The sequence below is a fragment of the Carassius auratus genome, chromosome 10 (assembly GCF_003368295.1).
Source record: "Carassius auratus strain Wakin chromosome 10, ASM336829v1, whole genome shotgun sequence".
Classification (NCBI taxonomy): Eukaryota; Metazoa; Chordata; class Actinopteri; order Cypriniformes; family Cyprinidae; genus Carassius; species Carassius auratus.
The window spans coordinates 11,926,522-11,954,074 of record NC_039252.1 but is presented as its reverse complement, the minus strand read 5'-3'; the positions used below and the strand labels follow the sequence as shown (position 1 = coordinate 11,954,074).

Below are 27,553 nucleotides of genomic sequence, written 5' to 3'. Positions count from 1 at the left end.
TTTAACCCTAAATTTGACTCTTTGCGTGCCGGTTTCTCTGCAGCAGCGGGAGGAGCATGTTCAAAACCGCAGTGTAACCTGATCCAGCTCACACATCGCAAATGAGCAAACCCACACACACACACACACACAAACACACACCACCTGTCAGGAGACTCAGTCCGCATAACCACAGACTATTGAGCTGGAGGACACACACAGTCTGAGGAAAGTTTGCCTGCAACACAAGTAGCGTAGGCCCATCACTGGACCCGCTCTGCTCTGCTCTGAGACCAGCTGCAAGGTAAGACCAACATTCTTGTTACAGTCAACCCGGCTGCTTTCCCATCTTCGGCGTTTTGCAAAACGTCCATCAGTTAATATACTCATACTTTAGTTATTGTTGCAAATCAATCAATGTGAAACTGGCACGAACGGTGGTTTAGTTCACTGCAGCGCGCTCCGTTATCAGGGCAGGAAAACGTGGGACGGGGCGCACGGGGTCTCCCGCCTTGTAATGCGGTCTATCCTGCAGGGGAAAAGAGGGGTAGCTACTGACATTAAAATATTTTTTACCCTGTGGTTTGGTTTGAGACGCTCGCCTGCAACTTCGTTGTTTAGTGAGCGTTCTGGTTTATTCGCGTGTATTATGAATGTGGCGATATGCTCGTTTAATGGAAACTTTAATTTTATTATTTTGACCGTTTATTTTTTTTTTTCGTCTGCTTTTTTCTGACAGTTTATAGATTTTGTATTTACTTATTTTAAAAAAATCGTAGCAATATTCTTCTGAACAGTAAAATACCAAATAAATTAAATCAACTAGAAATTAATTTTAATTCCATTTAAATACAAATAATAAACAGAAAACATTAGAAAATATCTTAGGCCACATGTGAAATAATGCAATGATTTTAAATAGTCTGTAGATGTTCTATTTATAAGTAAGCTGGAGTCTCTTCTTCTAGTAAGAGTAACGTTAAACTGATCTAAAAGAGAGAACCGCGTCATCTCATGCCACAAGAGTTGCGATAGCTTGTCTAAATGTATTTATTGCAATCAGAATTTTTTTTTTTTAAACAGACAGTCAGTAAGTTTCATATTTTGTTCAGTTGTACAAATTTTACAGTGCTGAAAATAATATTCGATTAGATTAGATTCAACTTTCATTGTCATTGTATTTACATTGTATTCTGTATTTACAGATTTTAAATACTATCGGCGTGACATAGGCTACAGATAGGTGTACTATGAACATACTATACAGATGGATTATGTAATAAGTGTATACACTAGGAGCAGAAACTATGAACATCATTTACACTACTGCAATGGACAAAAAAGTGCATAGAAAAATATTCCAATGTGCAAATGGATCATTCACTATTCTGGATATAATAATATTAGATTAGATTAAAATTATATTATATTACTAAAATTCGAATAGATTATAATATAATTTTAAATGATTACATATGCTGAATTATATTATAAATGTTTTATTGTTTTTATTGCAATCATGGAAAACCTTGTCCCATCAACACTCACTAATACATGCCACACCATGAGCTGTATTTATATGTAAACAATTCAAAGACACTGCCACTAGGAGAAGTTTTCTGCTGAATGGGGCCAGTAGGGGGTCTTTATTTACTACAGCTCAGTCACTGTATGTGAAATGTCCCTTCCTCAGACCAGATGCTTTATGTAACAAAGAGATCTTTTAATGCTCCTACTGTTTCAGTAAATCCTCTGGTAGCTGCTTGTAAGTCAGAGGAATTTTGTTTTATGATTTTTAACTGTAGAATGTTTCAATATTATATAGATGACAGTCAAGGACATCATACAAAAACCGCTCTGATCTTGAACCATTTACACTTTTATTTATAGTTTTTTATGCTATATATAGAGATACTACCCTAAAATATTTACACATGTGGGTGTGTGTCTGTCAATGAATCCCAAACTTAGTGTTGTTGACCCTTATAATATTATGGAAAGACTTTTTTTTGTGATGGCCGCAAAGTGAAGTCGAACATAACACCTAGAATTGTAAATAAAATAAAAAAAGCAGTTGAATTTTATTTCATGCGATTTACTGGATCATAATAAAACTAGCAGGAAACAGTAGGGAGTTTATCCTGCAGGTCTTTGTTGTGTGTTATTTTGCATGTTTCTCATAATTGGGTCACATGCATCTAATCTACATCCTTAACACATAACATGCTACCTGACACCCCACATAAGAGACATGCTAAAACAAGCCTCAACACATCCCTGAGTGGTGGCCTAGTGGTTTAGAACCTGGGCTGCTGTCATAAAAGTTGCAGGTTGAGTCCCAGAGATGTAATTAAAAATGAATGTGAATGATTAACTCGCCATCAGCCAATTAGAATGTCTGTCAGCATTAAGCGTGTGTAACTTTAGATCCATTAGAGCCATTAAAACGCATAAGAAATGGTTATAAACGGACCACTAGATTGTCAACCTTTATGTCAATGTTGATGTTAGACTGATATATCTGTGGAAAAGGCATTCATATGAAATAGATTAAAATTCTCAGAGGCACCCCTTTGACGCAAGTACAGTGTCTAAATTGCAAGAAATGATACCGCAGTTTCAAGATCTGAACCACAGATACAATAAATAAAATTGCATTTACGCAAATGAATGTGCTTTGTATAAAGCATTGCAATAAGGTGATCAGATGTTGTTATTGCTGAGGAGGGACCAGGAACAAATAGCATTCATTATTTCTTCATTTATGTCAGCTTGTGCTGACAGACACTGGCACACATTCAAGCGCTGTTCCTCTATATCAGATTTAGGAACTTGGTTTTGGGTGTTGCACAATAGAGGGGCTCTTATTTTTGACACTCAAGGCAGTCAAAATTAGTACCATCATCCAATTTTTGATTATTCATAAATAGTGCATGCATTAATTTCCTTAAAGATTACAAGGTACAATGATTTAGCTATTTATTTTTATTTTTTTCACTTTGCCATTTATGTATTTTACTAAACTATTTCACTTAAACATTCTTTTATTCCCAAAAACCATTTGGTTTTGTCATTGTTAAATCTAGTCATTAACATGAAAAGTAAACATAGCCGAATAAGAGAAAGTTTGACAACAAAAATGTCCTAATGGCTGGTTTTTGTGCAATGATTATTAGCGCAAAAGTTCAATTATTTAATGCATTTTTTTTATTTTTGTGTCTGTCCTCTTCGACCTATGATTGAGAGTACCTTGCATGTCTCTTTAGTGGGAAGGTCGATACAGTGTCACCGGTGGAAAACTGGCTTTGCTCCCAATGACAGAAAGCTGAGACTGTGTCCACTTTGGCTACCCTCCTGTCTCATGTGTATCGTCCTTTTGAAATTATCGTGCATCTTTAACTGGAGGAAGACACACTGATTTAATTGTTTTTTAAACCGTTGAGTGAAGCTTCGTCATGTTGCCAGTACAAACAACTAAGGCATAAAACGTTAAATATACTTCCTGTTCAGGTATATACTGGGTCCTGCAAACCTACGTGCATCCATTTAAAAAGCATGTTTTCTTATAATATTGAGTTACTCAGGTGAAAGAGTCTTGTGGTATCTTGACACGCTTGTGGATATGTTCATAACTGAACTTGTTTTCGTTTTCTTCTCGAGGTCAGACAGAAGGAGTATTGTCAGACCGTCAGCTGGCTGCAAGCATGTCCTAAATGAGGTTTTAGACATTCCTGCCAAAACCCAAAACTTAAGAATGTTTGTCACATACATTCCAACATGAAATCACAGTCACAAGTTTCTAGGCAAAGGGTAGTCGGTTGGTGCCAGGTACATTGTGCCCACTCTAAACACACTCATATGATTGGATAGATGTTGGCAAAAACACGTCAACAAAACATGACTCTGTTTTTTGGATAGACACTGTGCCCTTGACCCTGTTTCCTATCAAGCTGTTTCTAGAAATGACTTGTGGTTGTTATGATACACTAAACGTTTGTGACATCAGTATTCAAGGCCGTATTGATGTTAGTGTAGGATCCTGTAGATAATACAGTAATCTAGTTTAAGATTTTCTGTTTACGCACTGATGCGACTTTTAACTTGAGACTTGAAGTACTGATGTGGTTAAAAGCGAATTAAAAACACACAAGCGTCCCAAGGCCAAAATTTCACAGCACTTCGCTGCACGTTGAACACCATAATAGAAAGTTGTCTACTGATTGGTGCCCAGGCAACACACCCCTGCTCAACCCACCTGCTTAATTTAACCCGATAAATTGCATGTGCGTGTCTATGATCACCTCGCAGGTTCTGACTGAGCTGGATGGCACCCATCGATGGCACCGTTAACCTTACCCAACCCTGATGTGAGATGAAGCTTTCAGGATTTATTTTAGATATGATTTTCCATTCTGTTTGCTGCAGACCGTGTGCTGCAAACGCATATGACTGTCATGTGGATGATGCAGTTCAAGAAGAAAAGTATCGCTTAAATTATAATGTTTTATTTAAAATTAGAATTTTGTCCCAAATGTTTCTCTTGAAATCAATGGCAGAAGTAAATGATTAAGAATTTGTTAAGTAAAATGAAAGGAATACTCCACCCCAAAATGAAAATTTTGTCATTAATCACTTATCCCCATGTCGTTCCAAACCTGTTAAAGCTTTGTTCATCTTCGGAACACAATTTAAGATATTTTGGATGAAAACCGGAATGCTTGAGACTGTCTCATAGACTGCCAAGTAAATTACACTGTCAAGGTCTAGAAAAGTATGAAAGACATCGTCAGAATATTCCATCTGCCATCGGTGATTCAACGTAATGTTATGAAATACTTCTTGTATGCAAATAAATTTTGGAGAACATCTGCTGAACGCAAGCACTCTGTTACCGCTGTTCTGTGTCAGCCGCGCGGCACGGGTGTGCTGTTTTCAGTCAAATCAAAGCGTAAATACACATAGAAAACATATCCTTGTGTCACAGCTGACACAGAATAACACCGTTTGCGTTCAGTGTTCATTCAAAATATCTTAAATCGTGGTCCGAAGATGAATGAAGCTTTTACAGGTTTGGAACAACATGGTAAGTGATTGACAAAATTTTCATTCTTTGGCGTTGAGTAACCCTTGAAGAATTTGTTTCCTTGGATTAGTTAGTTACTCAAAAATGGAAATTCTGTCGTACTCGCATACCTTCGTTCATCTTCGGAACCCAAATTAAGATTTTTTGGTGAAATCTGAGAGCCATTTTGTTACCATCTTCTGCCATTTTGGAGTGTACCCCAGAACGTAATCAACGTAAGCAGCATTGTTTATGTTCAACATATGCGCATTTTCTACTGAATGTTAACAGCGCTGATTACATTGATTACATTCTGAGGTACTCTTCATTATGGTAGAAGACAGTAACTTGGGGATTATTTTGTTATTGTTTTCTTTGCGCACAAAGTATTTTTGTAGCTTCATAAAATGCCTGTTGAACACCTGATGTCACATGGACTATTTTACAGATGTCCTTGCTGTATATGTTTCTGTGTGTTGATCGGAATAGTATCCTTGCTGTTCAAATCGTATAAATCTCTTCCAAAATACCTTCATAGCATTTGTGGTCTTTCAGCATTCCTACAGCATGGCATAGAGGCGGACCTTTCAACATGTCTGATGTCACACCAGTAGAGCAGTTTAGACCAGCTCACTCAGGGAATGCTGGGATATCTGAATGAGGCAACTGGACAACATACCCTCAGGAACAGCGTGTGCTTGGGCTTGGGCACTGATTGACCTCAGGAGAGAAACACCAATATAAGAATCATTTTTTGTTGAAGGTTATTAATGAGTGTGTAGCTTTACAAAACTTGATTTGAAATTGATTGAAAGTTTGAACTGCACTGATAATGTTGTTAAAAGAATAAAATTATATTAAGTATCTAATTATTATCAAGCCAAACAGCCTTAATATACTGTTATTATACAATTAATTGTATCTTGTATTAATTGAGCAAATGCATTATATGTATAGCATAAGCATTATATACAATATAATATTGTTATTAATTCGTCAAGTACTCCAAGTATATATTTTAAACACTTTCACCTAAATCTTGTATTCATATTTATATTTTATCCTTCTATACATTTTTAGTTTTACATATAAAAATTAAAACACACACACGTGTATAGAAATATTTATTTTAATATTTTCATGTTTAAACAAATTCATGAGTTTGTTTACAGTCTGAAGGTTCTGTTGCAGCACATGCTCATACCAGTTGCTAAAACCTGATCAGAAAATAATTCTGCACATTTAAGAAGAAAGAAAATAAAAAAATGGACAAGTTTGACTGATTCTGTCTCGTGCACAGCTTTAATTCTGAACTCTGGTTTTCTTTTCTCAGTTACACTACTAATCTCATTTTAATGAACTTCCGGTGTTTAGATGTGAGAAATCTGGCTAAAGTTTGTGCAGGTTTGTTCCAGTCAGGCCCTCATGCCACGCTTGCGTGATTTAAATGACAACAGTTAAAGGTGCAGTACTGCTCGAGTGACTCTGCTAACCTGCTTCCATGTTTCTAAAATCCAAGACATCCGATAGCCCCTGAAGCACCCTGGGAGAAAAAGAAAAGGTCGCCACCTCTACGTCTGTGGAACTTTCCATTTCAGTGTGGCATGACAGGAAGTGACTTCTTATGTCCCCTTTGCTGTTTAGCTCCAAAGAAAGAAAACTAGGTCATGCTTCACAGTAGATTAATGTAAAGACTCATACTCTGTGTTGAGGAACATACTTTGAAACCGGAGCCTCTCAAGATAAAAGTTACACATAATTACAAGTAGATAAATTACAGTCAAGCTACTATTTAAAGAAAAAGTGATTAGCTACGCGATGTGTTTCTAAGAATATCTAGCTGACTATATTTGGTAACTATAAGCTTTTTTTGTAATTTGTACATGCATGTATATGAGTGTGTTCATATGTGTGTTAGTTAATGATTATTTTGTTTTGGTTTATTCTCAGTAATAAATATTTTAGCAAAAAGTAAATAATCTCGATTACCCTGTTAAAAGTGGCTTAAATCAGCCTTGACTGGTTTTCTAGTTTTAACTCCACACTTTTATACTGGTTTAGGCTGACTGACCAGCTGCTTAACCAGCTTAAACCAGCTACAACCTTAAGCGGAGCAGTTTGTGAACAGTTTCACTACAGTGATTCATGCATCCCAATGCTAGGTATAAGAGAGGAGTTATTGATCTTCATTGGTCCATTGCAATAAAATATCTAAAAAAGCATTTTTTTCAGCTGTAAACACATTGGCAAAATTAGCTTGGAAAAAAGTGGCTTCTTTCATGCTGCTGAAAAAAATTAATAGTGTGACGACTTTTAGTTCTTTACTCTCTAAAGTTTTTTTTTATTATTTTCATTATTTTTTTTTTTATGACTATTATTTGTGACAAAACAATGAAATTTACTGCTTCACATTTATAGTGTGATGGTTGCTTTGTGCACAGAGAGGTTCATTTACATTCACTTGCAAATCTCAGAACAGGCTGTTCTCACAGAGCTTACAAACACAGATCCTAGTTGTTCTTTTGCAATTGCATGTATTTTTGCCATTAAGTTCCACTCTTGGTTACGTAACACATGTCAGTTTGTGTGAGTATGATAGATTATCCCCCGGTGGGCCTCTCCAGCTCTGCCACCAGTCACATTTTATGGATTTCTCTCTATGTTACTCAACACTTGGGAAAAGAGTGCAGGACTTAAGCTGGAGACAGCGCAGCTGTATGAACTTATTGTCTGGAAAGCTGCCGCCCATTTGTACATATAGTACAGTACATTTTGACACTTGGCCTTTGGGAATCGCAATGTGCTTTTCATTCAGGAAGTTTGGTTATGGTTTAGAAGTTCACTTGTAGGAGTTCTGTTGCAGTGTCATCAGATATGTACTGGGTTTGTTTTTATTGTTTGGCATGAAGTTTAAGTGAATATGGGTCAGTGCTCTGCACGTTTTTATATCTCACCACAAATGTGCTGGTTTGTGTTCTGGAACTTTAAAAAAGGAGATGTTTGCAGTTTTTAAACATTCATATTTGATGGAAAATATCTGGAAAATACCCAGTTACTTTGGTTAAACTGGGAAGGGGTAACCACATTAACCACCACATGATTGCTGTATGTAGCATTTTTGTTCATATCTGGAAATAAAGTGTAGTAATAAAGTAAAATATGATTTCTTGAGAAAATAGTCAAATTTATTCACTCTATATCCCTATGACCTTTCTTCTAAGAAGCAAAAATATTTTTTGAAGAATGTACACACTGCTTTGTTAAATTTTTTAGGTGAACAATATTTTAAATTAAAAACTTTCTCTGGTGCCGCCTGGGCTTGGGCCCGTCATTGCCTTTTTTTTTTTTTATAAGATTGGTTTGGTTTCCAACTACATTTAATCATTATTTCGCTGTACCTTTTGGTTTTATTTTACTTTTAATGATAGCAGTTTATCAATATTATTAAAATGTGACATTTTACCTATGTAAAAAATACCAATATGGTTGTCATCATTTGACATTATACATTTGACCAACTACCATTGCCACTTTCTCAAGTTTATTTATTTTTTCCTAAAGGTAAACAACACATCTGAGCAAGATTCCAAGCATTGTCAATCATCTGCATTGGTGGGTGAAGCAGAAACTTTAAAAAACGAAGCACAAAAAGAAGCTGTCGTCAAATCAAATCAATGATGGTTTTGAAAAAGCTTCTGCGTTTCGGGAAGCAGCTGCTGAGAGTGAAGGTTGTCGACTGCAACTCGGAGGAATCGCGACTCTCCCGATGTCTGAACACCTTCGACCTGGTGGCTCTTGGTGTGGGCAGCACCTTGGGAGCTGGGGTGTATGTCCTCGCTGGAGCTGTAGCACGAGAAAATGCAGGACCAGCCATCGTGCTGTCGTTCCTCATTGCAGCCCTGGCCTCAGTGCTCGCGGGCCTCTGTTATGCAGAGTTTGGAGCAAGAGTGCCAAAAACGGGCTCAGCGTACCTGTACAGCTATGTGACTGTAGGGGAGCTATGGGCCTTTATAACTGGCTGGAACCTTATACTTTCATACGTTATAGGTGAGTTAACGCAGAAAATCACTTGGGATGGTTCACCCAAAAATGAAAACGGTCATAATTTACTCAAACTCAAGTGTTTCCAAACCTGTATGACTTACTATCTTTTATTAAACACGAAAGAAGATATTTTGGGGAAATGGGTAACCAAGCATTAGATGGACCCCATAGTGTAGATTTTTACATTTCCTTATGTTTTTCTTTCCTTGTTATATAATGATCCTCAATATGGAAAACCTTTTCAGGTACATCAAGTGTTGCCAGAGCTTGGAGTGCCACATTTGATGAGCTGATTGGAAAACAAATTGAGCATTTTTGTCGACAATACATGTCTATGAATGCTCCGGGCATTCTGGCGGAGTACCCAGATATGTTTTCTGTATTCATCATCCTCACTCTAACAGGTAAAATTATAGTTATATAGGGAGCCGTGACTGACCAATTAAAATTGAGAGCCCCAGTGTTATGAATATAAATTGAAATATTTTATTTCTAAACAGTGATTGTAAAACACACTCATTCATTCTGAAAATGCAAGCTTTTGAATGTAAATATTTAGTGGATGTTTGTGTTGACATTTTGTTTGCTATAGCCCTTCTGGCCTTCGGGGTGAAGGAGTCAGCCATGGTCACCAAAGTGTTCACCTGCATCAACATCCTGGTACTGTTGTTCATGGTTGTATCTGGACTGGTCAAAGGTACACTGAAGAACTGGCACCTGGACCCTGATGAGATTCTTAATGGAACCAATTCCACCATTAAGTAAGTCATGCTTTACTACATTTGGAAATGTATCTAGGTTTATGTTTTCAAGTAGGCCACAACATTGTATGCCACTGAAAAGTTTGGGGTTAGTAAGATTTTTACTTTTTTAACAAGTCTCTTATGCTCACCAGCCAATCTCTAGTCTTAAGTGCGACATCACATTTAAAACAGTTTTTCATTTGAGTTTTTTCAGGATCCTTTGATGAATAAAATGTTCAAAAACAATATCAAAAATACAGAATTTATTTGAAATAGAGATCTTTACATTATAAACATCTTTATCATCACTTTTGATCAATTTAGTGGGTCCTTGCTGAACACAATTATTAATTTATTTTAAAAAGAAACCTTACTGGCTGCAAACTTTTAAATAGACTGTATATATTTGCTTTTTTTTTCTTCAAAAGTTTCCATTAGAAAACAAGTTATATATAAGCTTTTTCAGTGTTACCTCACAAAACTGAGACAGAAAAATAATAATAATGATTGACCTCTGTAGGCCTCGGTATATTTTATACTTTTGCTGTTTGGCATGTTTAACATTACTCTCTTTGAGCAGCGCCACACAGCCCCTGCCAACAGAAGAGATTCTGGGTGAAGGTGGGTTCATGCCTTTCGGCTTCACTGGAGTCTTATCAGGGGCCGCTACCTGCTTTTACGCCTTTGTTGGGTTCGACTGTATCGCAACTACAGGTAACTAAAGACTCTAAACTCCAGTGCTCTCAAAACTCATCTTTAATCTATAGAAAGCACAAAATAAAGCTCAAACATATGATGCATGTCCACAAACATGAGGTTAGTGAGAGCAAATTGTGCAAGAAGCCTGTTTTGTATGTGTTAGATTGGTACAACAGTGAGGCTATTATTCTACCTTCATATTTGGCTTGCGTTCATGTCGCTTTGGTCAAAGTTATTTAGAGTTTCCTTTACGCTTATAATAGTATTGCATGGATATTCTCAGTGGATCTCTGCTTATGGTTTGCCTCTGGCCCCCCTCTTTTATGGCGGCTCACTCCCCCACATTCCCTTGCATTCGATTGGCTAGAGTGTTTCTGGGTTTGTCTAGACTCGTCTCTCGTCTCTCCCTTTAGCTGTGGTTCACATTCAGTAACCCCTCCTCATCCACATGCTGGTCAGGAATGGTAATATAGCCATGTTCCTGTGCTCTCTGGCACTGCTGGCATGAACACACTACTCCTCTGTTTTATGTAGTGTTCTGCACAAGGTCAAACCACAGGAACTTTTGCCAAAAGCAAACATGCTTGCACTACTCAGGGCAGTAGCTGAGTCATTTTCCTACTCTGAGGCATCATAAAAGGACGGATTTCACATGGAGAGTGCCTTTAACTGATTTAATGGCAAGATTAAATGCACTGTAGTTGAATGAATGTCAATATAATGTACACTACTGTTCAAACGCTTGGGGTCTGTAACACTTTCTGAAGACTTTGAAAAAAAGGCTTGTTCTCACAAAGGCTGCATTTGTCTGATCAAAAATACAGTACAAACATAAATATTTTTAGTTTTATTTTATTTTTTTTAATGTTATTTATTCATGTGATGGCAAAGCAAAATTTTCTTCATCGTTATTCCAGTCTTCAGTGTGACATGATTCTTCAGAAATCATTCTAATATGCTGATCTGATGCAAAACATATGTCTTATTATCATAAGTGTTCAATTTTGAACAGTATTGAACAAATGTAAACTTTATATTTAATGTGGAAACTGCTTTTTGGGATTTTTTTGAATAAACAGTTCAAAAGAACAGCATTTTTTAAACAAATCTTTTGTAACAATATAAATGTCTTTACTATCACTTTTCATCAGTTTAATGCATTCTTGCTGAAGGAACATTTTTAATATCTCAACAAAACTAAACATCACTGAAAAAAAAATATTTTTATGAACCTTTAAGCATGTTACAATTTTTTTGCATAAAATACAAAATATAACTGAAACAAATATCTGCATTTTGTGCATGTTCATATACTGTATTTTAGGGGAACCTATCTCAGATTTTAACAATAATAATATGCTGATGAAATTTTTTTAATTGTGACTATATTTTTTGTAATGGCAATTTTATTTCTTGAAATTGCATTTTTATGCGTTTTTCGTTATTGCAGATACATATATCTATATAATGTTACTTACAATTACTTTTTTATTATTTTATTTTATCTTACTTGGAAACAACCATAGTATTCTAAGAGTCACTAATTAAAAGACAACCAACAATCGGTTTTCTATTTCAAACAATAAGGATCAGTCATGTCATGGGATCGGATGGGACAAAATTAAATACCCATATCAATAATGTAAAGAGCTGAAAATAAACTGGTATCTTGTTACATTAATGTTCTTTAGGGAAAAAAAAATGTCTGAGAACTTGTCATTTGATAGTATATGCGTAGGTCTGTTTGTGGCCTCTTTTGGTTTGCCAAGGTTATTTATGCTGTGACACAGCAATTGTGCTGACATGTTGAGCTTAGTTTCTTATGTGGACCATGCAGGTTTGAGTCCAGCCTGCAACCTTTTACCATTTCTGTTTAATGAAAACACAATATCTTGTTTCGCATCACAGGTGAGGAGGTGAAGAACCCTCAGAGAGCCATTCCCATTGGCATCGTCTCCTCCCTCCTGATCTGTTTTGTAGCGTACTTTGGTGTATCGGCCGCCCTCACATTGATGATGCCGTATTACATGCTGGATAAGAACAGCCCTCTTCCCGCGGCCTTTAAGTATGTCGGTTGGGAAGGAGCCACGTACGCTGTGGCGGTAGGCTCCCTTTGCGCCCTGTCCACCAGGTAAGCACTGATCCATCCAGTGAGGGATTGTTTTAACACACACTACAGCCCAGTCTAGAGTAAACCGACCCTGCATGGTAGAGCACAAAAATGTACTTGAAATGAATAATTACCCATGTTCCTTGAAATGAATGGATGTAATTACCCGCAAGCCTGGTTGCAGTTTAAAAGACCTCCGTCATTTTGATAGCACAACCTTTTGGAAGTTGACCAACCCAATCTTTCAATTTTACCAAGTGAACTCAGACCACCCTAGGGAGGTTGAGAGAGTGCAATCTGGGACTGGATTGCTTGATAGTGTGTGTGTATATTTATCTGAGGCAGCTCATATGAGCCCCTTGCTAAAAATATGAAGGGAAATTTGGTGTGCTGAGTTATGAATCCTGTTTCTCAGTTATGCAACACTCAGTTCAGGCCATGAGTGGGAGTAAGGCTCTATGCCGCATTTTTTCTATCGGTAAGTCAGACAGTAATTAGTCTTATAGTAATGACCTACATGCATATTACATACCAGATGTTGTTGCTCAGAAATGTTCATGTACTGTGAAGTATGAATTGTGTATAATCTATCAAATGCAAGTGTCTTCTGCATGATCTGTCCAAGTTTTAAACCTCTTATCCTTCTAACAGCCCGCCTAACTTCTGAGTCACTAATGATAACGTCGGTAGCTGCAGAGTTTAAAGTAGATTTATTGGCATTTTTCTTTTTGGTTTCCAGTTAGAGCAGTATTTTCAGTATTAAATACTGTTTTGGAATCCATCCAAAGTGAAGTGTGTAATTTTATGTCTTCAAATATCTACCTACTTTTGATTATCGGCATAAAGTCTGGTCCACTTTGCAGCTTATTATTGTTGAGAACTGCCGCCGGTTTAGACACAAACAGATTGTTTGACCCGTGTGATATAAATAATATATTTAAGAAAAGCATTATATTTATATATAAATATTTATTTATAATATAAATATATATTTTAAAATATGTAAAAGTGTATGTATATATATATATATATATATATTCATATTATATATTCAAACTTTTATTTTGGATGCAATTTAATTGTGATTGTTTGACAGCCCTAAAATAAATACATTTTAAAAACGTGAAATACAAAGTTCTTCTAATACATCTCTGGTTTACATGCTACTAAACGCTGCAAATAAAAATTGTAGTCATAGTATTTTGTATTGTCACATAGTGTTTTGTTTTGTTAATAATTTTGAGTTTAATAATCATTTAAATAATAAACAAATATTTATAACCTTTTAATTATCTTTGTACTTCTATGAAAATAGGGAAGGCCATACCACAACTATAACGTTAACGACATAGAGGAACAATATTTTAGCAAACACTTTCAAAAAGTTTTTTTTTTTTCAGCTGATGAACGATAAAAATATTAACAGCCAATCAGTATCCACTCAACGTAAAAGCACTCTTTTAAAGCGACACACAACAAAACTGTAGCGCACTCTTATAATAAACGGAATGTTATTGTACTTTGGCTTGTACGCTAGTATAGTTATCATTATAGTCGTTTTTATAGTTGTCGATTTTGGTGTGAATGAGCCTGAACTGATAAAGCCCTGTTTACCTAAATCCCAGACGTTGTGTAACACCAGCCTATTAAATTAGCGGTGTTTTGAAGTATTTGTAGGCTGATTTCCCTGAAGAGCAAACGCTGTGGCTTTGTGGAACTTTCAAAACATTTCTCTGTTTGTTTACGTGGTCACCTGAGGTGGAAGGGGTGGTAGATGCATATGGAAACAATCATTATTTTTGCAATGCCACTTATTACCACAAGTACTGTTCTTTGGAAATTACATGCTTCACCTTTAAAATCAACCTTTGAATAATTAAAAATGAATGCCATGAGATTGATCCTTATACTCTTGCAAATTAATCTGTCTTTTTCTCTGTATGGTCTAATATCACTTCTGATTGGTGGGGGTGGTGCCCTGTTTGTGGCATGTTTCTCTCTTATAATAACACCACAGCAGTGTATGAATGCACTATGTCTGTGTCTCTTTTTTGCATGGCATGGTTTGTTTTCTCCATCTCTCGCGGCAGCCTGCTTGGCGCCATGTTCCCCATGCCCCGTGTCATCTGGGCCATGGCTGACGATGGCCTGCTCTTCAAATTCATGACTGGGATCAACAAGAGAACAAAAACTCCCATGCGCGCCACTATAACAGCAGGCTTTGTCGCAGGTGAGCGAATTTTAATGCTACTAATCTACTGACGTCGCGTTAAGTTGGCAGTATCGCGCATCCGTCCACCGAGCATGTTGCATGGATTTACGTTTTCGCAGCACTGAACCTATAGCAGGAAAGGGCTGGGCAGCACAGCCTTTCTCCGACAGCTACAACGGGATCTGTTTAACTGTTTTCTTCGTATATAAACTGGATTTATTCCCTTTCTGCCTTTGACGCCACCTCTGGCAGCTGCCCAGTTGGCTTATGTGTTTCTTTTCTGCTCTCTTCTTTTATTTGATCATCCCATGATAAGTCTCTTGGGGTCCTTGTTTCCCCTCCCACGTATAATCTTTGCCATGGCCCGGGACGGTCTGCTCTTCTCATTTCTGGCACGAGTGAGCGAGAAGAAGACGCCCGTCGTGTCCACTCTTGCCTCGGGGGTCATTGCTGGTAAGAGCAGAGGGCATTGTGGGATTGGAGGGTTCAGCTCCAGTGGCTGCTTTTGTTGCTGTTAGAAACACCAGCCTGTTCATATCTATAGGAATGTGGTTGGAAACTCACTGTTTATGAAACACATAGCAGTTACATGTAATTTGTAGGGCTTTTTTTGTTTTCCTTATTCTCCAAATGATTCCAGTAGTTTCTTGAAATAGAAACTTGTAAAACTGACTCTACTGTGTTGGAATTATTTGCTTTATTGTGCAAACATGACGTGATACCATGACGTCAGTTTTACCATGCTAAAGAGTTTGTTGACATTGTGAATAGTTTTCTGTATTTCTGTTTCATGCGTTGAAAGATTGCATATGCTTTTAGCACTTTCCATGAATAGGGTAAGTATAACAACACTTTTTTTATTAATTAGATTTTTCTTCTTTTTTAATAAAAAATAATAATAATAAAAAATAAAAATAAATAAATATAAATATATAATATGTATGTATGTAATAGTAACCTCTAGATAACATGGCATTAGTAACTTTTTTGCTTTTAACCCATGAATCAAATGCTTGCATGCATAAGGGCAGTTAAATGATCCATTTTCACTCCCTACAGTTTATTTGAAAATTATCTATGATGACAGAGATGGATTATTTCAGACATCTTTATTATTGGCAAAAAAAGAAGTATTCTTAGGAATTAAATAAGGTCATTCTGATTTGTTTAAATGGTCTCAGTGTAGTGATATAATTTCCTTTTTTTGGGGGGGGGGGTGAGTATAAAAATGACATTGAGGATTTGTTTAGAAATTCCTAAAACAACTATTATTATTATTATTATTATTATTATTGTTGTTATTGTTAATTGATAAGATTTTTTGCCATAAGGTCAAATGTGGTATTGTTTTATACCCTATTTGTGGAAAGTGCCATTTTTTCAATTTTACAAATGTTCATATCTATTTAATATTACAAAGGGGCTTTGAAACATGTCGATAAATGTTTTGTAACAACTGATAATCCATGAATATAGACTTTTTTGATTGCAAAAAAAAAAGTATTTAATTGTTCAATGTTAACTGACAAACAAGACATAGAAAGATCCCATAGGAGCATTTTGAGGGAATCATGTTTATGGACCATTAATGCTGGCCTAAATACTATTACAACATATGGATGTTGTCTACATAAAATATATAGCTTTCAATCCTATCATCAAAAGAGATGACCATAAATCGATCTTTTCCATTCCTATGCAGCAATTATGGCTTTCCTGTTTGACCTGAAGGACTTGGTTGATCTGATGTCTATAGGAACTCTTTTGGCCTACACACTGGTCGCTGCCTGTGTTCTAGTACTAAGGTTGGCAGATGCATGTGAATTTAATGCATTTAATTATTTGTCATTACAATTAGGCTGTGTATTTAAAAATGTGACATGGTAATCTACAGGTACCAGCCCGAGCAGTTTTCTCCAACATATCACATGGCCAACACACAGGAAGAGATAGAAATGAGTGAGACCATCAGTACACCCAGCATGGGGATTCTTCCTGGCATAGAAGAGCGTTTCAGCTTCAAAACGCTGATCTTCCCTGACATCACTGAACCCTCCAACCTCTCAGGCTTCGCTGTTAACGTCTGTGTGAGCCTGCTTGGTATGAAACAATGTGATACCAGATTTAGACAGATCCTGTTTTTGTTTGTTTTTCAGTGCTTTAGTACTCTATCTAGTTGTTCATCTAAACTGCTTCTTTTCCAGGACTGCTGATCTTCAGTTTCAGTCTGATGGCCGTCCTGGGCGGAAGTGCAATGTGGAATATTGCCGCTCTTGGTGTCTTGTTCAGCATGTCTGTCATTGTCACGTTTATCATCTGGAGACAACCACAGAGTAAAACCAAGCTCTCTTTTAAGGTTAGTCCTCATAATGCTAAAGGTTAGTCCTCTATATGCACAAAGGCACAGATCCCTAAACAAGGCCATATCTGCAGATTAAACTTTTTTTTGTAGAAGCATTTTTTTAATTTGAACTAGCACTTCATAACTACACCACGTTATGTATGAGAAGCTGCAAAAGAAACAGGCGCAGTTTTGATATATATATAGTAGGAAATTTAGGAAGTTCATAAAATATCTTCATGGAACATGATCTTTAATTATTACCCTAATAATTGTTTGGCATAAAAATCAAGAAAATTGATAACTTTGACCTGTGCAATGTATTTTTTCAAATATATAAATATACACATTAACTGTATTCTGGGACGATGGAACCGGAAGAGATAAAATGCTAACCTGCTTCCGGTTTTTATACTTTTAATACCATATTTAGTAATAAACTGCCTCCCTTGCCTCCTCAGAGGGGAATGCCCCTGCACTCAAGCATGTTTTAATAATAGTCGTTTTTTGACAGGTTCCTTTACTTCCATTCATCCCGGTGGTCAGCATGTTTGTCAACGTGTACCTGATGATGCAGCTGGACAGGGGAACCTGGATCCGATTCGCCATCTGGATGTCTATAGGTACAGCACATTGTCCAGCACGAGCCGGTAGGCTAGTCAAAAACCTTTGAAATATGGTCCAGCCACTCGTAAACAAGTTTTGCTACATGTAAAGATCAAATAAAGGCTTTCAGGAATTTGACAATTACAAACGTCCCCCACTGGGGCTCCCGAAAAGTGCTTTGCACTTATGCGGTCAATAATTGGTTCCATTATCCCTCTGTTTTCTCCAGGACTCGTAATCTACTTTGGCTATGGAATCTGGCACAGCACTGAAGCCTCACTGGCCCATTCCAGTATGGACGAGGAACTGAGTGTGTACAAACCCAGCCGCAGCCTAAACAGGGACAGTGTGACCCCGGAAAAGGAGGCTTTCCTCTGTAACGGATCACGGGGTGATGTGGACGGAGATCTCTAATCTGGAACAGTGTTACATTATTTACTCAAACTTTACATGATAGCACACCGCCGGGAGGTTGTGAGGAGCACAGGCCGTTGAAATCGAATCAGATGGAGCTCTATGACCCATTTAACAATATCACTTCCTTGTCAAGAAGTCTTAGAGCTTCAAGTGCGCACTACATGGGTGGAAGTATTTGAGTATTCTCACAACTCTTTCGTTTCCTACTTTAGAAATCTTGAAGAAACCAAAACAGGCACAGGACCTTTTACTGGGTGGTTGTAGAGTAAAAAAAAAAAATCAATGTAGGTATCTGTGATCTGCAGTATTTAATGTTGACAGCTGCTTTTATCGAATGATCTGACCGAACTTGTGCCTTTTGTCTTACTATTGCAATTGAAACGCAATCAGAGTTGCTTGATCTAAATCTTGGATGTCAGTGTTTAGGGTTTTACGTATCTGAACATGCCTTTACAAAGGAAGAAATCAAATCGTGCTTGGCTTTTCTGCTGAATTTGTGGAAACCTTTTCTGGCTGGTTTGAACTGCCCGGATCTGGAATTTGTAGGTTTTTGCTGGTCCACCTAGATTAGACCTTCATATAGTACTGCCACCTGGTGGTGTGGGAGGGCAGTCACCGGGTTAGTTGCTTTTATCTGTCACAGTGCTGGCTACTGTGTCCTTTATGCAGATGGAGTCTGCCTCTTCTTTGCTTCTTAATGTTGCATAAGCAGGCTTTTTTTTTAGGATATTTGGAGAGAAGTTGATAAATAGGGGTATGTTTAGGTCATTTAAAGTGTTAGGACATTAATCATTGTGATACACCATTGTCTTTATGTCAGTAAAAATATTTTACCAATTAAAAATTCATGTCTAGGTATTCTACCAAAGATTCGAATAATATAAAAAGAGTAAAAGATGTTCCTTATTTTCACTAAGGCTTCATTTATTTAATATAGCAAAACACTAATACTGTGAAATATTATTGCAATTCAAAATAACGGTTTCTGTTATAAAATGTAAGTTATTTCTGTGATGGCAAAGCTGAATTTTCAGCAGCCAGTGCACCATTCTTCAGAAATCCTTCTTACATTACCAGTGTACAAAACAGCTGTTTAGCTTTTCTTTCTTTTTTTCAGGGTGATTTGATTAATAGAATTTTAAATGGAATAGCATTTTTTATATATAATTCTTATTGTAACATTATAAACAATTTTGATTAGATTAATGCATCCATATTAATATTAATAATAATAATAATAATAATAATCAAATGTTTTAAATCCCTAAACATTTAAATAGTAGTGTAGGTCTGTACTTAAACTACTCAAAGTTAGATTTTATTAGTCAAATATTGCTTTTTTTGTCTTCTGATAATGGCCTTTGAGTTATCGCCATCATAAATTGATGATAATATAGAGGTAGGAAAGCTGATGAGTATAATCTTGGCTATGTTAAATGTTAAAAACTTGTCATTATTGCATAATGGGCATCACAAATGTTTAGAATTAAATATAAATACTTCTTCGTGCATCCCAGACTTTTTTCAGGAGCATGATTGCCATCTGTGATAACCATGCAGATGTTTTCAACATCATCCAATCTGACCTCAGGAGCATTTAGTCTAGAATGTACATTATGAATTTCTGTTAAGAATACATACATTAATATGTTCTAGTTAAACATCTTCATATATTCTAACCTGCTGAAGCAATAAACTGATGCAGGCTAGATACTCCTCAATCAATATTCTAGCTTTCTTTGTTTATATTCCATGAATTAGGCTAAGTGATTTGTAAATGACGAAATAATGCTCTTTTTAATGCTCAAAACAGTACTGAGGTCTTGTGCTGAGGCCTTGGTCACATTTTTGGTTATAAAGGTTTTAGTAGATTCAAATGTTTTCTTATTTGTGATTGTGGCCGAGTTGGTGTTTGAGTGTGAATACATTTTCAGATGGCTGTTTTAAACTCTTGAAACTTGTCTGTTAAAATTTAGAATGAAGTAACATACATAATATATATTTATAATTGTTCAGCTGCTTAAATAGTTGCATAACACATTAATAAATAATATAAATAATAAATGTGTTAATGAGGCAGATAAAAATAACAGCCAGATGATCTAAGATATACCCAATATTGAAAAAAAAAAACAAAAAAAAACAATTAAAATGTGTTTAAGAATTTTGTTTTTGTCATTATGTGTGTTCATTTTTTGGACCATTTCAAATGTGGCGCATTCAGTATAGTAAATGACTGTATACCTACTTGATGCTGTAAATAAAATTCATTTTGGAATTTATGTTTTATAATGTTGATTATTTAAAATAAGTTACATTTAGTTCAATTAATTAATGTTACATTTTAAAACGCATTACTTAAAAACCCCGTGTATCATTCTTTGTTGCCGCTTGGTGACGGCGTGTCACGCAAGTGTAATATGATTCCAGTTCACCGCATTGGCCGACAGGGGTCAGCGTTAACAGGTACCACACAGCAACCGCAGCATCCCGGATCAGAGAGAGAGAGAGAGAGAGAGGTGAGCAGTGAGCAGGAGAGATGCTTCGCTCAGAGCGAGCTCGTTCAGTCAGCGGGTCTGCTGTGGGAGAGAGCGGGCGGTGAGCGGGCTGAAGGAGGGCAGACTGAACCTGTGATTCTCAAAGGTGAGTGTTTATACACGGAATTAACGTTACGGGCTTTCGTGACTTGTTCTGGAGAAACATATACATGCACGAGTGTTTTGATACGAATACACCGTCTATTCCGATCTAGTGCTATCTTTGCTGTTCAAGGACATTAACTTGGTAAACATAAAAAGTAATGTGATGGCAGATAAAAGGTTGACTTTTTACACCAACTTTTCAATGTGTATGTGCATTTTGTATTATTTATAGACACGTTTATAAATATTTAAAAATATTATGAAATAACTTAATAGACTAGACAAATGCTTCTGTGATTTTCCATATTGTGATTTCAATGTAGCTCTTCTCAGCTTATAGATAGATAGATAGATAGATAGATAGATAGATAGATAGACAGATAGATTCAGCAGAAAACCTGAATAAATAATCGTTCCATTGATGTATGGTTTATTAGGATATGACAATATTTGGCAGAGATACAGCTATTTGAAAATCTGGAATCTGAGGGTGCAATAAATAAATAAATATATATAAGCAAATAACCTTTAAAGTTGTCCAAATGAAGTCCTTAGCAATGCATATTACTAATCAAAAATGAGGTTTCGATATACTAGCGGGAGGAAATTTATAAAACCTCTTCATGAAACTTGATCTTTACTTAATATCCTTATGATTTCAGCAAATAAAAAGAAAAATCTATAATTTTGGACCATACAATGTATTGTTGGCTATTGCTACACATATACCTGTGCTACTTAAGACTGGTGTTATGGTCCAGCAGGGTTCGATATATGCTTTCATACGATGAGATAAAGATGTAAACATCCCTCTAAAGTGGTCTAGATCTGGTCTTTGAGAGCTGCTGTCTCTCTGGGATGTATCAGAGGAAAGCAGAGCCTCCGGCACAGCTTAGAACTGATTTACTTAGCCTGGAAATGAACTTGACGATCGGCGCATCCCGGCAACCGCTCCTATAGGAATAAATGTTTTTGCATAATGAAGTTTTACTTACCGAAACCCCTTTGATCCATTTTTATGTGTTTTTATTTTTTTAGTTTATAGACCAGGGTCATGACAAAAATGGAGAAGTAGGGGGGTAGGGAACGTGTGAAGAACCCTGTCAAGGTTACAGCATCACAAAAACACATCTGATAAAAGCTGCAGTCTGTCTCAAGGGGTTGCTAGACGTGTTGATCAGGTGAAGGAGGTTTGAAAGGGGAAATGGGTGTAGAGGTATAATGAGGTGTTTATAAGAGTTATTCCAATTGTCGATAAGGATTATAAAGCCATTTACCCCGAACCAGAATTGTGATCCACTTGTCAGTCAATGTAGGATGGACAAGAATCCAAGTGAGACTTCTTCCAGTTGTCCGTTGAAATGGGAAACCAGTGATTATTGACATATTAAGCTTCGAGTCTAACCAGCTTGTGAGCGTGACCTGTCTGTTACCTCTGGAAAACGGCTCTGCCGGGATGTTTTTCCTGCCATCAACTTGATTCCATCGCTCTATCTCTACAAATCCTCCGGTAACACAGTAGCACTTCTTTTCCTTGCCCTCCAGATGTGGATCACAGATTTAGAGTAGTTCTAGCCTGCTGAGAACATCACACTTCCCACACTTTACCTGTCCTAAATCCCCCGTCCCCTGCAGAGCGCTCTTGTAAAGTGCCCTGTTCTCTGTCTCCTCAGCCTGTCTTCATCTGCCAGCTATCAGCCTGCTCTGATCTTTCAACTGGATCAGTCTTTTTCCCCCTTCCGCTGCTGTATGGGTTCCAACCATGCTTTTAATTTATTTAGTATGGCCAAACATGCACGGTTTGAGCTCTGCTTTTGTCACGCAAAGTCAGCCAGGAAGGCTAGAATCAAATATCGCTGTAGTGTTGCCATTTTTTTTGGGATTGATTTCTTAATGTCATCACATGAGATGATAGATGTCCTTGAGAACGGGAGGAAGTGGTGATTTCCTTCTGCTATCATTGCTAGCATTACTCTCTAGTTCTGTTTTAACAGTACTCTATCATCACATGTTGGTTATTGATATAGCTGTTTATTATCTATTTGCTTGTTCAGCCATAGAGCTTAGTGATAACAGCGTCATAAGACATTGATATTTATTATGAGTCTGGTGACCAAAATTAAATGTCAATTCAATGGCTAATGTCAATGTTAAATTGACGTCCAATACCTATGTCAGCTGACATTGATATTTGTTGGTTTTAGTTTGTGTATCCAAAATCCAATGTTAATTTGACGTCAGATTGGCGTAAAATACTTACGTCAACCCAATTTTCATTCTCAACCAAAACGCAACGTCTGTTCAACATAATGTCCAGCGTCAACCTGATGTTATGTTGACGTCCTGTGCCTGCTGGGAACACATCCGCCAATGTTTAGCTACTTTGGAATTAACACATTAGTACAAATATTGGCTTTTATTTCTGTGAATTCCTCAGAAATACTGCTTTGTCAATTCATAATGCACAATTTTTGTAATCAAATTGTCAAAGACGTACTTTTACTGGCAGTGCGTGTTGGAATATCTCAACTGCTTTAATTTAATTGCATTAGCTTAATTAGCATTAGCCTATGTTGACATTAACGCTACATCTTTCTGTAATTTTGGACCTGTTTTGTTTTTGTTCAAATCTTCATGACTTTTCCAGATATGCAATCTGAACAAACAAACAAAAGTCTAATAGAAAAAATATATATATTATGGTCAAAGTTTTCTGACCATAGAAAATGAACAGGAAAGGCCCTAAAACAGAGCAATTTGTAAAAAAAAAAAAAAAAAAGTCAAAATATTGAGAATTCTGCAAAAATGAAGCTTAAAACTCTCAGTGTGGTTTGTAAACCAATTTGGTGCATTGTGTTGCCAACAGCGATACTGACTTTTACGTTCTGTTTATTTGGGAAACGGTGAAAAATGACTCCTACGGAATGCGCTTCCAGACACCACGCTCTCATTTGCATGTGGTGTGTCATTAAGGACTGGAGATGAAATAAAAGAAATGCAAAAGGGAGTGATTTCAAGAGCTTGGGACCTTCTCTGTTTCTCTCTGCAGAATCTCACATAGCCTTTCATCGATAAAACCCTGGCAAGAACCGATGCAGAGAACCGCTCTGTAGTCTCCAAAACTGTCCCGATGAGTGGGCAGGACTGGAGAAATTGTAACTTTGAGAGTTAGAATCACTTAAACATTCTAATACACATTAGGGGGACTTGTATATTTAACATTGATAATTATGTAGCATATATAGCATTATGTTTGTTGTCAGTTGACTAGAGTATGTGCTTATGAGTATAATGTATGTTGTGTTTACACATGTGTTTTGTGTATAATCTATAAATCAAGAGTGCTTTAAGTCTTTTCATAGATTCAGATTCATGCATCTCATTTCTCATTTTCTAGTCATTTCCCACTGAAGTTATTATCCATTGTCTCTTCAAAAGAAAATTGAGACTTGCCGATAAGTGCCGACTGAAAGCTTCCGGTATTTTCCCAGGGGTGTGTCGGTAATGGCAACCCACGGCTCACCTCTCTTCCTCCCTCCACAGTGACCTTGATAGCTCAGTTGCATGTTTTGAGACTAGAACTCACAGATTTTATTTCGCCCACAGAGTCAAACCGTTAACCCAGCCGCTCACTCCTGTTTACTTCCATACAACACGTTCTTCGAGCGCCGCGTGGAGAATGAACTTAGTCAGAGCTGGAAAATCTGTTTTATTATATGAAACAGCAGGTCAGTTCAGGGTTATGGAACATTTTTTTTTTACCCCCTGAGGAGCAAGTTACCCCTCGTTCACCTCACAGTAGCACCACCCTATGGTTTCTTACTCTCCAAAGCCCTGAAGTATTTATAAGAATCTCAATCTTCCTCCCTCTCTCTCTCTCTCGCTTTCACACGATTTCACTTGCCTTAAAGGAATGGTTCACCCCAAACATTTTCATTTATTTTTGGGTTATTATATTCCCACCATCATGTTATTTTGAACCGGTATTATGTTACTTTTAGTAGGACACAAATAAAATAATTTTAAAATAATTGTTATGTCTATTGTGTCTAAGAATGGCAGTTTGTAGCTTAATATTAAATATAAAAAATATCTAAATATAAGTAAATAAATTTAAAATATATATATATATATACACACACACACAGACAGACAGAGACAGACACACACACACACATAACTGTTTAAGATAAGATTTTATATATATAATAAATTAATATTTTTAATTGTGCATGGATGCTTTATATCAAAAGTGACAGTCAAGATATTTTTTTTTTACTTCAAACAATTGTTTCTTAATTTTTTTATTAATCCAATTAATTATTTTTTACAATTTTAAATTTTTCATTTTTTTTTTATTAAATACTCGTGTTTCTTTCTCTCTCTTCTCTAACAAATGAGCTCTCATCTTTATATCTCTCTTTATTGTCACCATCTCTTTTCCTTTCTCTCACTGTCTTGTTCTTTCATAGGTTCCTCATCTTCTTCCTCTTCATTAATTACAGCCTCTCTGCCTTTGCGTCTGAATAGGAAGCTGCATCTCTCAGTCTAATTAATCACATGACTGTAAAGCTTCGTTGTCATGGTCCAGACGTCCGCTGAGGTCAGTGCAGTAATGAAAAGCTCACTGACCGCAGACACATTCATCTAAAACCAGTTCTGCTTATACTAAAGCCATCCATTTGGCAAAGTAATTGGTGTGGAAGGCATTGGATGTAAAAGTGGTGATTTCTGGGAGATTGTGATTGATTGGCTGTAATGGTCTCTGATGATGGTGAATTAGGGGTTAAAGGTGCAAACTGGGAGGTTAAACAGATGTGGATTTCTCTTATTATAGGTGCATTTGATGGCCAGGACATCACATTCCAGTTTTTGTTGTCTACATTCTATTTTTTTTTTTTTGTGAAACTGAAGAGAAGATGCGAAAGGACGCAGTGTGTGTGTGTGTGTGTGTGTGTATGAGGCGGGGTCACTGCAGTATCCTGTCACTCCTCCCCTTCACGCCGCTTTGTGTGTGTACTCAACCATGCCTTTCTGTTTACATGGCTGACGCGTGATGGAGAGAACGAGAAAGAGTCAAAGAAAGACACTTGCATCTTTAAAAGAGGAGAAAGCAACAAAGAGAGGAGAATAAGTAATTGACAGTGAGATAGAAAAAATGGTCAGGATTTTCATATAAAATGCTTGTGAACTTTGTGGCTGAATATACCTAAAGACCGAATTAAAGCAAGGCGGCAAAATGACAGTGGAAGAATCCCAATAAATCTGTGCAGATATTGGCTCAGACCTGCTGCCAACCCCCTTTTCCTTCCCCCGTGACTCTATAGACGCTCTGCAGAATATTTTAACCCTTTCGGGCAATCTGTTTTACATTCCACCTGTGCCGAGGGAGGGATAAGCCTCTTCATATCCCCCTAGGACAGAGTCAGGGACCTTTGTCTAGTGATTACTGTTTCAAATAGCTATGAAAGAAGATACAGAATCTCCTACTTCATTACTGCAAGCATTGTTCTTAATAGAACATGTGTATGTGTCTCTCTGAAAATATTATATTTATAGGATTATATATTTTTTGCCCAATATGAGGTGTGAAATTAAAATTTTAGCAACATAAGGGAATTTTATATTATTATTATTATTATTATTATTATTATTATTATTTTACAGCATTTATCAATCTTGGCATATGTTAATGTATAAATATGCTACTTGTTAGTTTTCATAATGCATTAACCTATTCGATTTTTATTTCCACAGATTTTAGTATTAGCGTATGTAAAAATTGCTGTTTCTAACCTACATTAATACATGCTGTAAAAGTATGTTGTTCATTATGAATTCGTTTTTACTATTGCATTAACTAATGTATTAACATATACAAATCGCATATAAAAATATCAGTATATAAAAAATTTAATAAAATGAAATTAATCAGGAACTGCTTGGAAAAAAAGGTCCCGTTCCTTTGACAGTGACATTGTCATATTGCCTGTGAGATCAGATTTCTCTTTACAGAGTCTATATTTTGCACAGGAGTCTTTGTTGCAATGCAGTATGTGATCAGGGGACCTTGACTGACAGATGTGTGTGTGTGTGTGTGTGTGTGCCGGGAATGAGGACTCGGCACCAGGACAAAGATACAGCGCACATGGCAGAGATGCGCAGATGCAGTAGCCCTGTGCAGGGATAAGAACGCGTGCTCGTGTGTGTTTATGTGCTGAACTCTCTCTATAGGCAGTCTAGACAAAGAGCCAACCCTGTTCACCCCGTGACAGAGAGCGTGAGTGAGTGCATCGCTGCAGTCGGGGAGTAATAAAATGTGTCTGCCTGTCCAGGACAAAGCACCCGAGGAGGTGGCGAGTAGAAGGAGGTAGAGAAAGAGAGGATGTTGGGGGAAGGGTTCCACTCTTTCTTTGTTCCATTTTTCATGAAAACCCCATTGTGTGCAAGGAGACCTGTCCTGTCCTGTCTTGTAGGGAGATTGCAGGAGTAATTACTGTTTCAGCTTTTTTTAGAAGGAGAGGAGAGGGTTGAGGAGGAGAGAGAGTGAGGTTCATTTCAAGCCCCAAGAGGATCAGCACAGTCCAAAATTCTTTCCGCCACCTGCAGTGTATACATGCAACCACAGATTCATAACTGCGAAATGTCTCTTAAAGGAACAGTTCAGCCATTAATTACTCACTCTTATGTTGTTTTTA

At 36.8% G+C, this 27,553-nt stretch overlaps 1 protein-coding gene and 1 pseudogene across 2 annotated transcripts; both read left to right on the top strand.

Moving 5' to 3' along the window:
- Positions 1-63: 63 nt before the first annotated feature.
- LOC113109871 (high affinity cationic amino acid transporter 1-like) lies at positions 64-20,495 on the top strand. Of its 2 annotated transcripts, none has more exons than XM_026273679.1 (12): positions 64-283; positions 8,603-9,088; positions 9,331-9,489; positions 9,678-9,846; positions 10,409-10,542; positions 12,436-12,658; positions 14,728-14,867; positions 16,552-16,654; positions 16,744-16,949; positions 17,054-17,205; positions 17,705-17,813; positions 18,026-20,495. In XM_026273679.1, the coding sequence occupies exons 2-12, from the start codon at positions 8,716-8,718 to the stop codon at positions 18,208-18,210; spliced, it is 1,953 nt and encodes a 650-aa protein (XP_026129464.1). In that variant the 5' UTR covers positions 64-283; positions 8,603-8,715; the 3' UTR covers positions 18,211-20,495. The 2 variants fall into 2 exon arrangements, with proteins under 2 accessions (XP_026129464.1, XP_026129465.1); XM_026273680.1 differs by lacking the exon at positions 14,728-14,867 and adding an exon at positions 15,166-15,302 and having other exon boundaries at positions 72-283.
- A 99-nt stretch (positions 20,496-20,594) lies between these two features.
- The window catches only part of LOC113109478 (uncharacterized protein DKFZp434B061-like), a 49,604-nt pseudogene continuing 42,645 nt past the window's right edge, over positions 20,595-27,553 (top strand).

Excerpts from the sequence above, each read along its gene's own strand:
- LOC113109871 (XM_026273679.1), top strand. The coding sequence starts at position 8,716 with ATGATGGTTTTGAAAAAGCTTCTGCGTTTCGGGAAGCAGCTGCTGAGA. Across the intron at positions 9,089-9,330 it reads TATACTTTCATACGTTATAG|GTACATCAAGTGTTGCCAGA; the intron begins GTGAGTTAACGC and ends AAACCTTTTCAG. Across the intron at positions 16,950-17,053 it reads CGTCTGTGTGAGCCTGCTTG|GACTGCTGATCTTCAGTTTC; the intron begins GTATGAAACAAT and ends CTTCTTTTCCAG.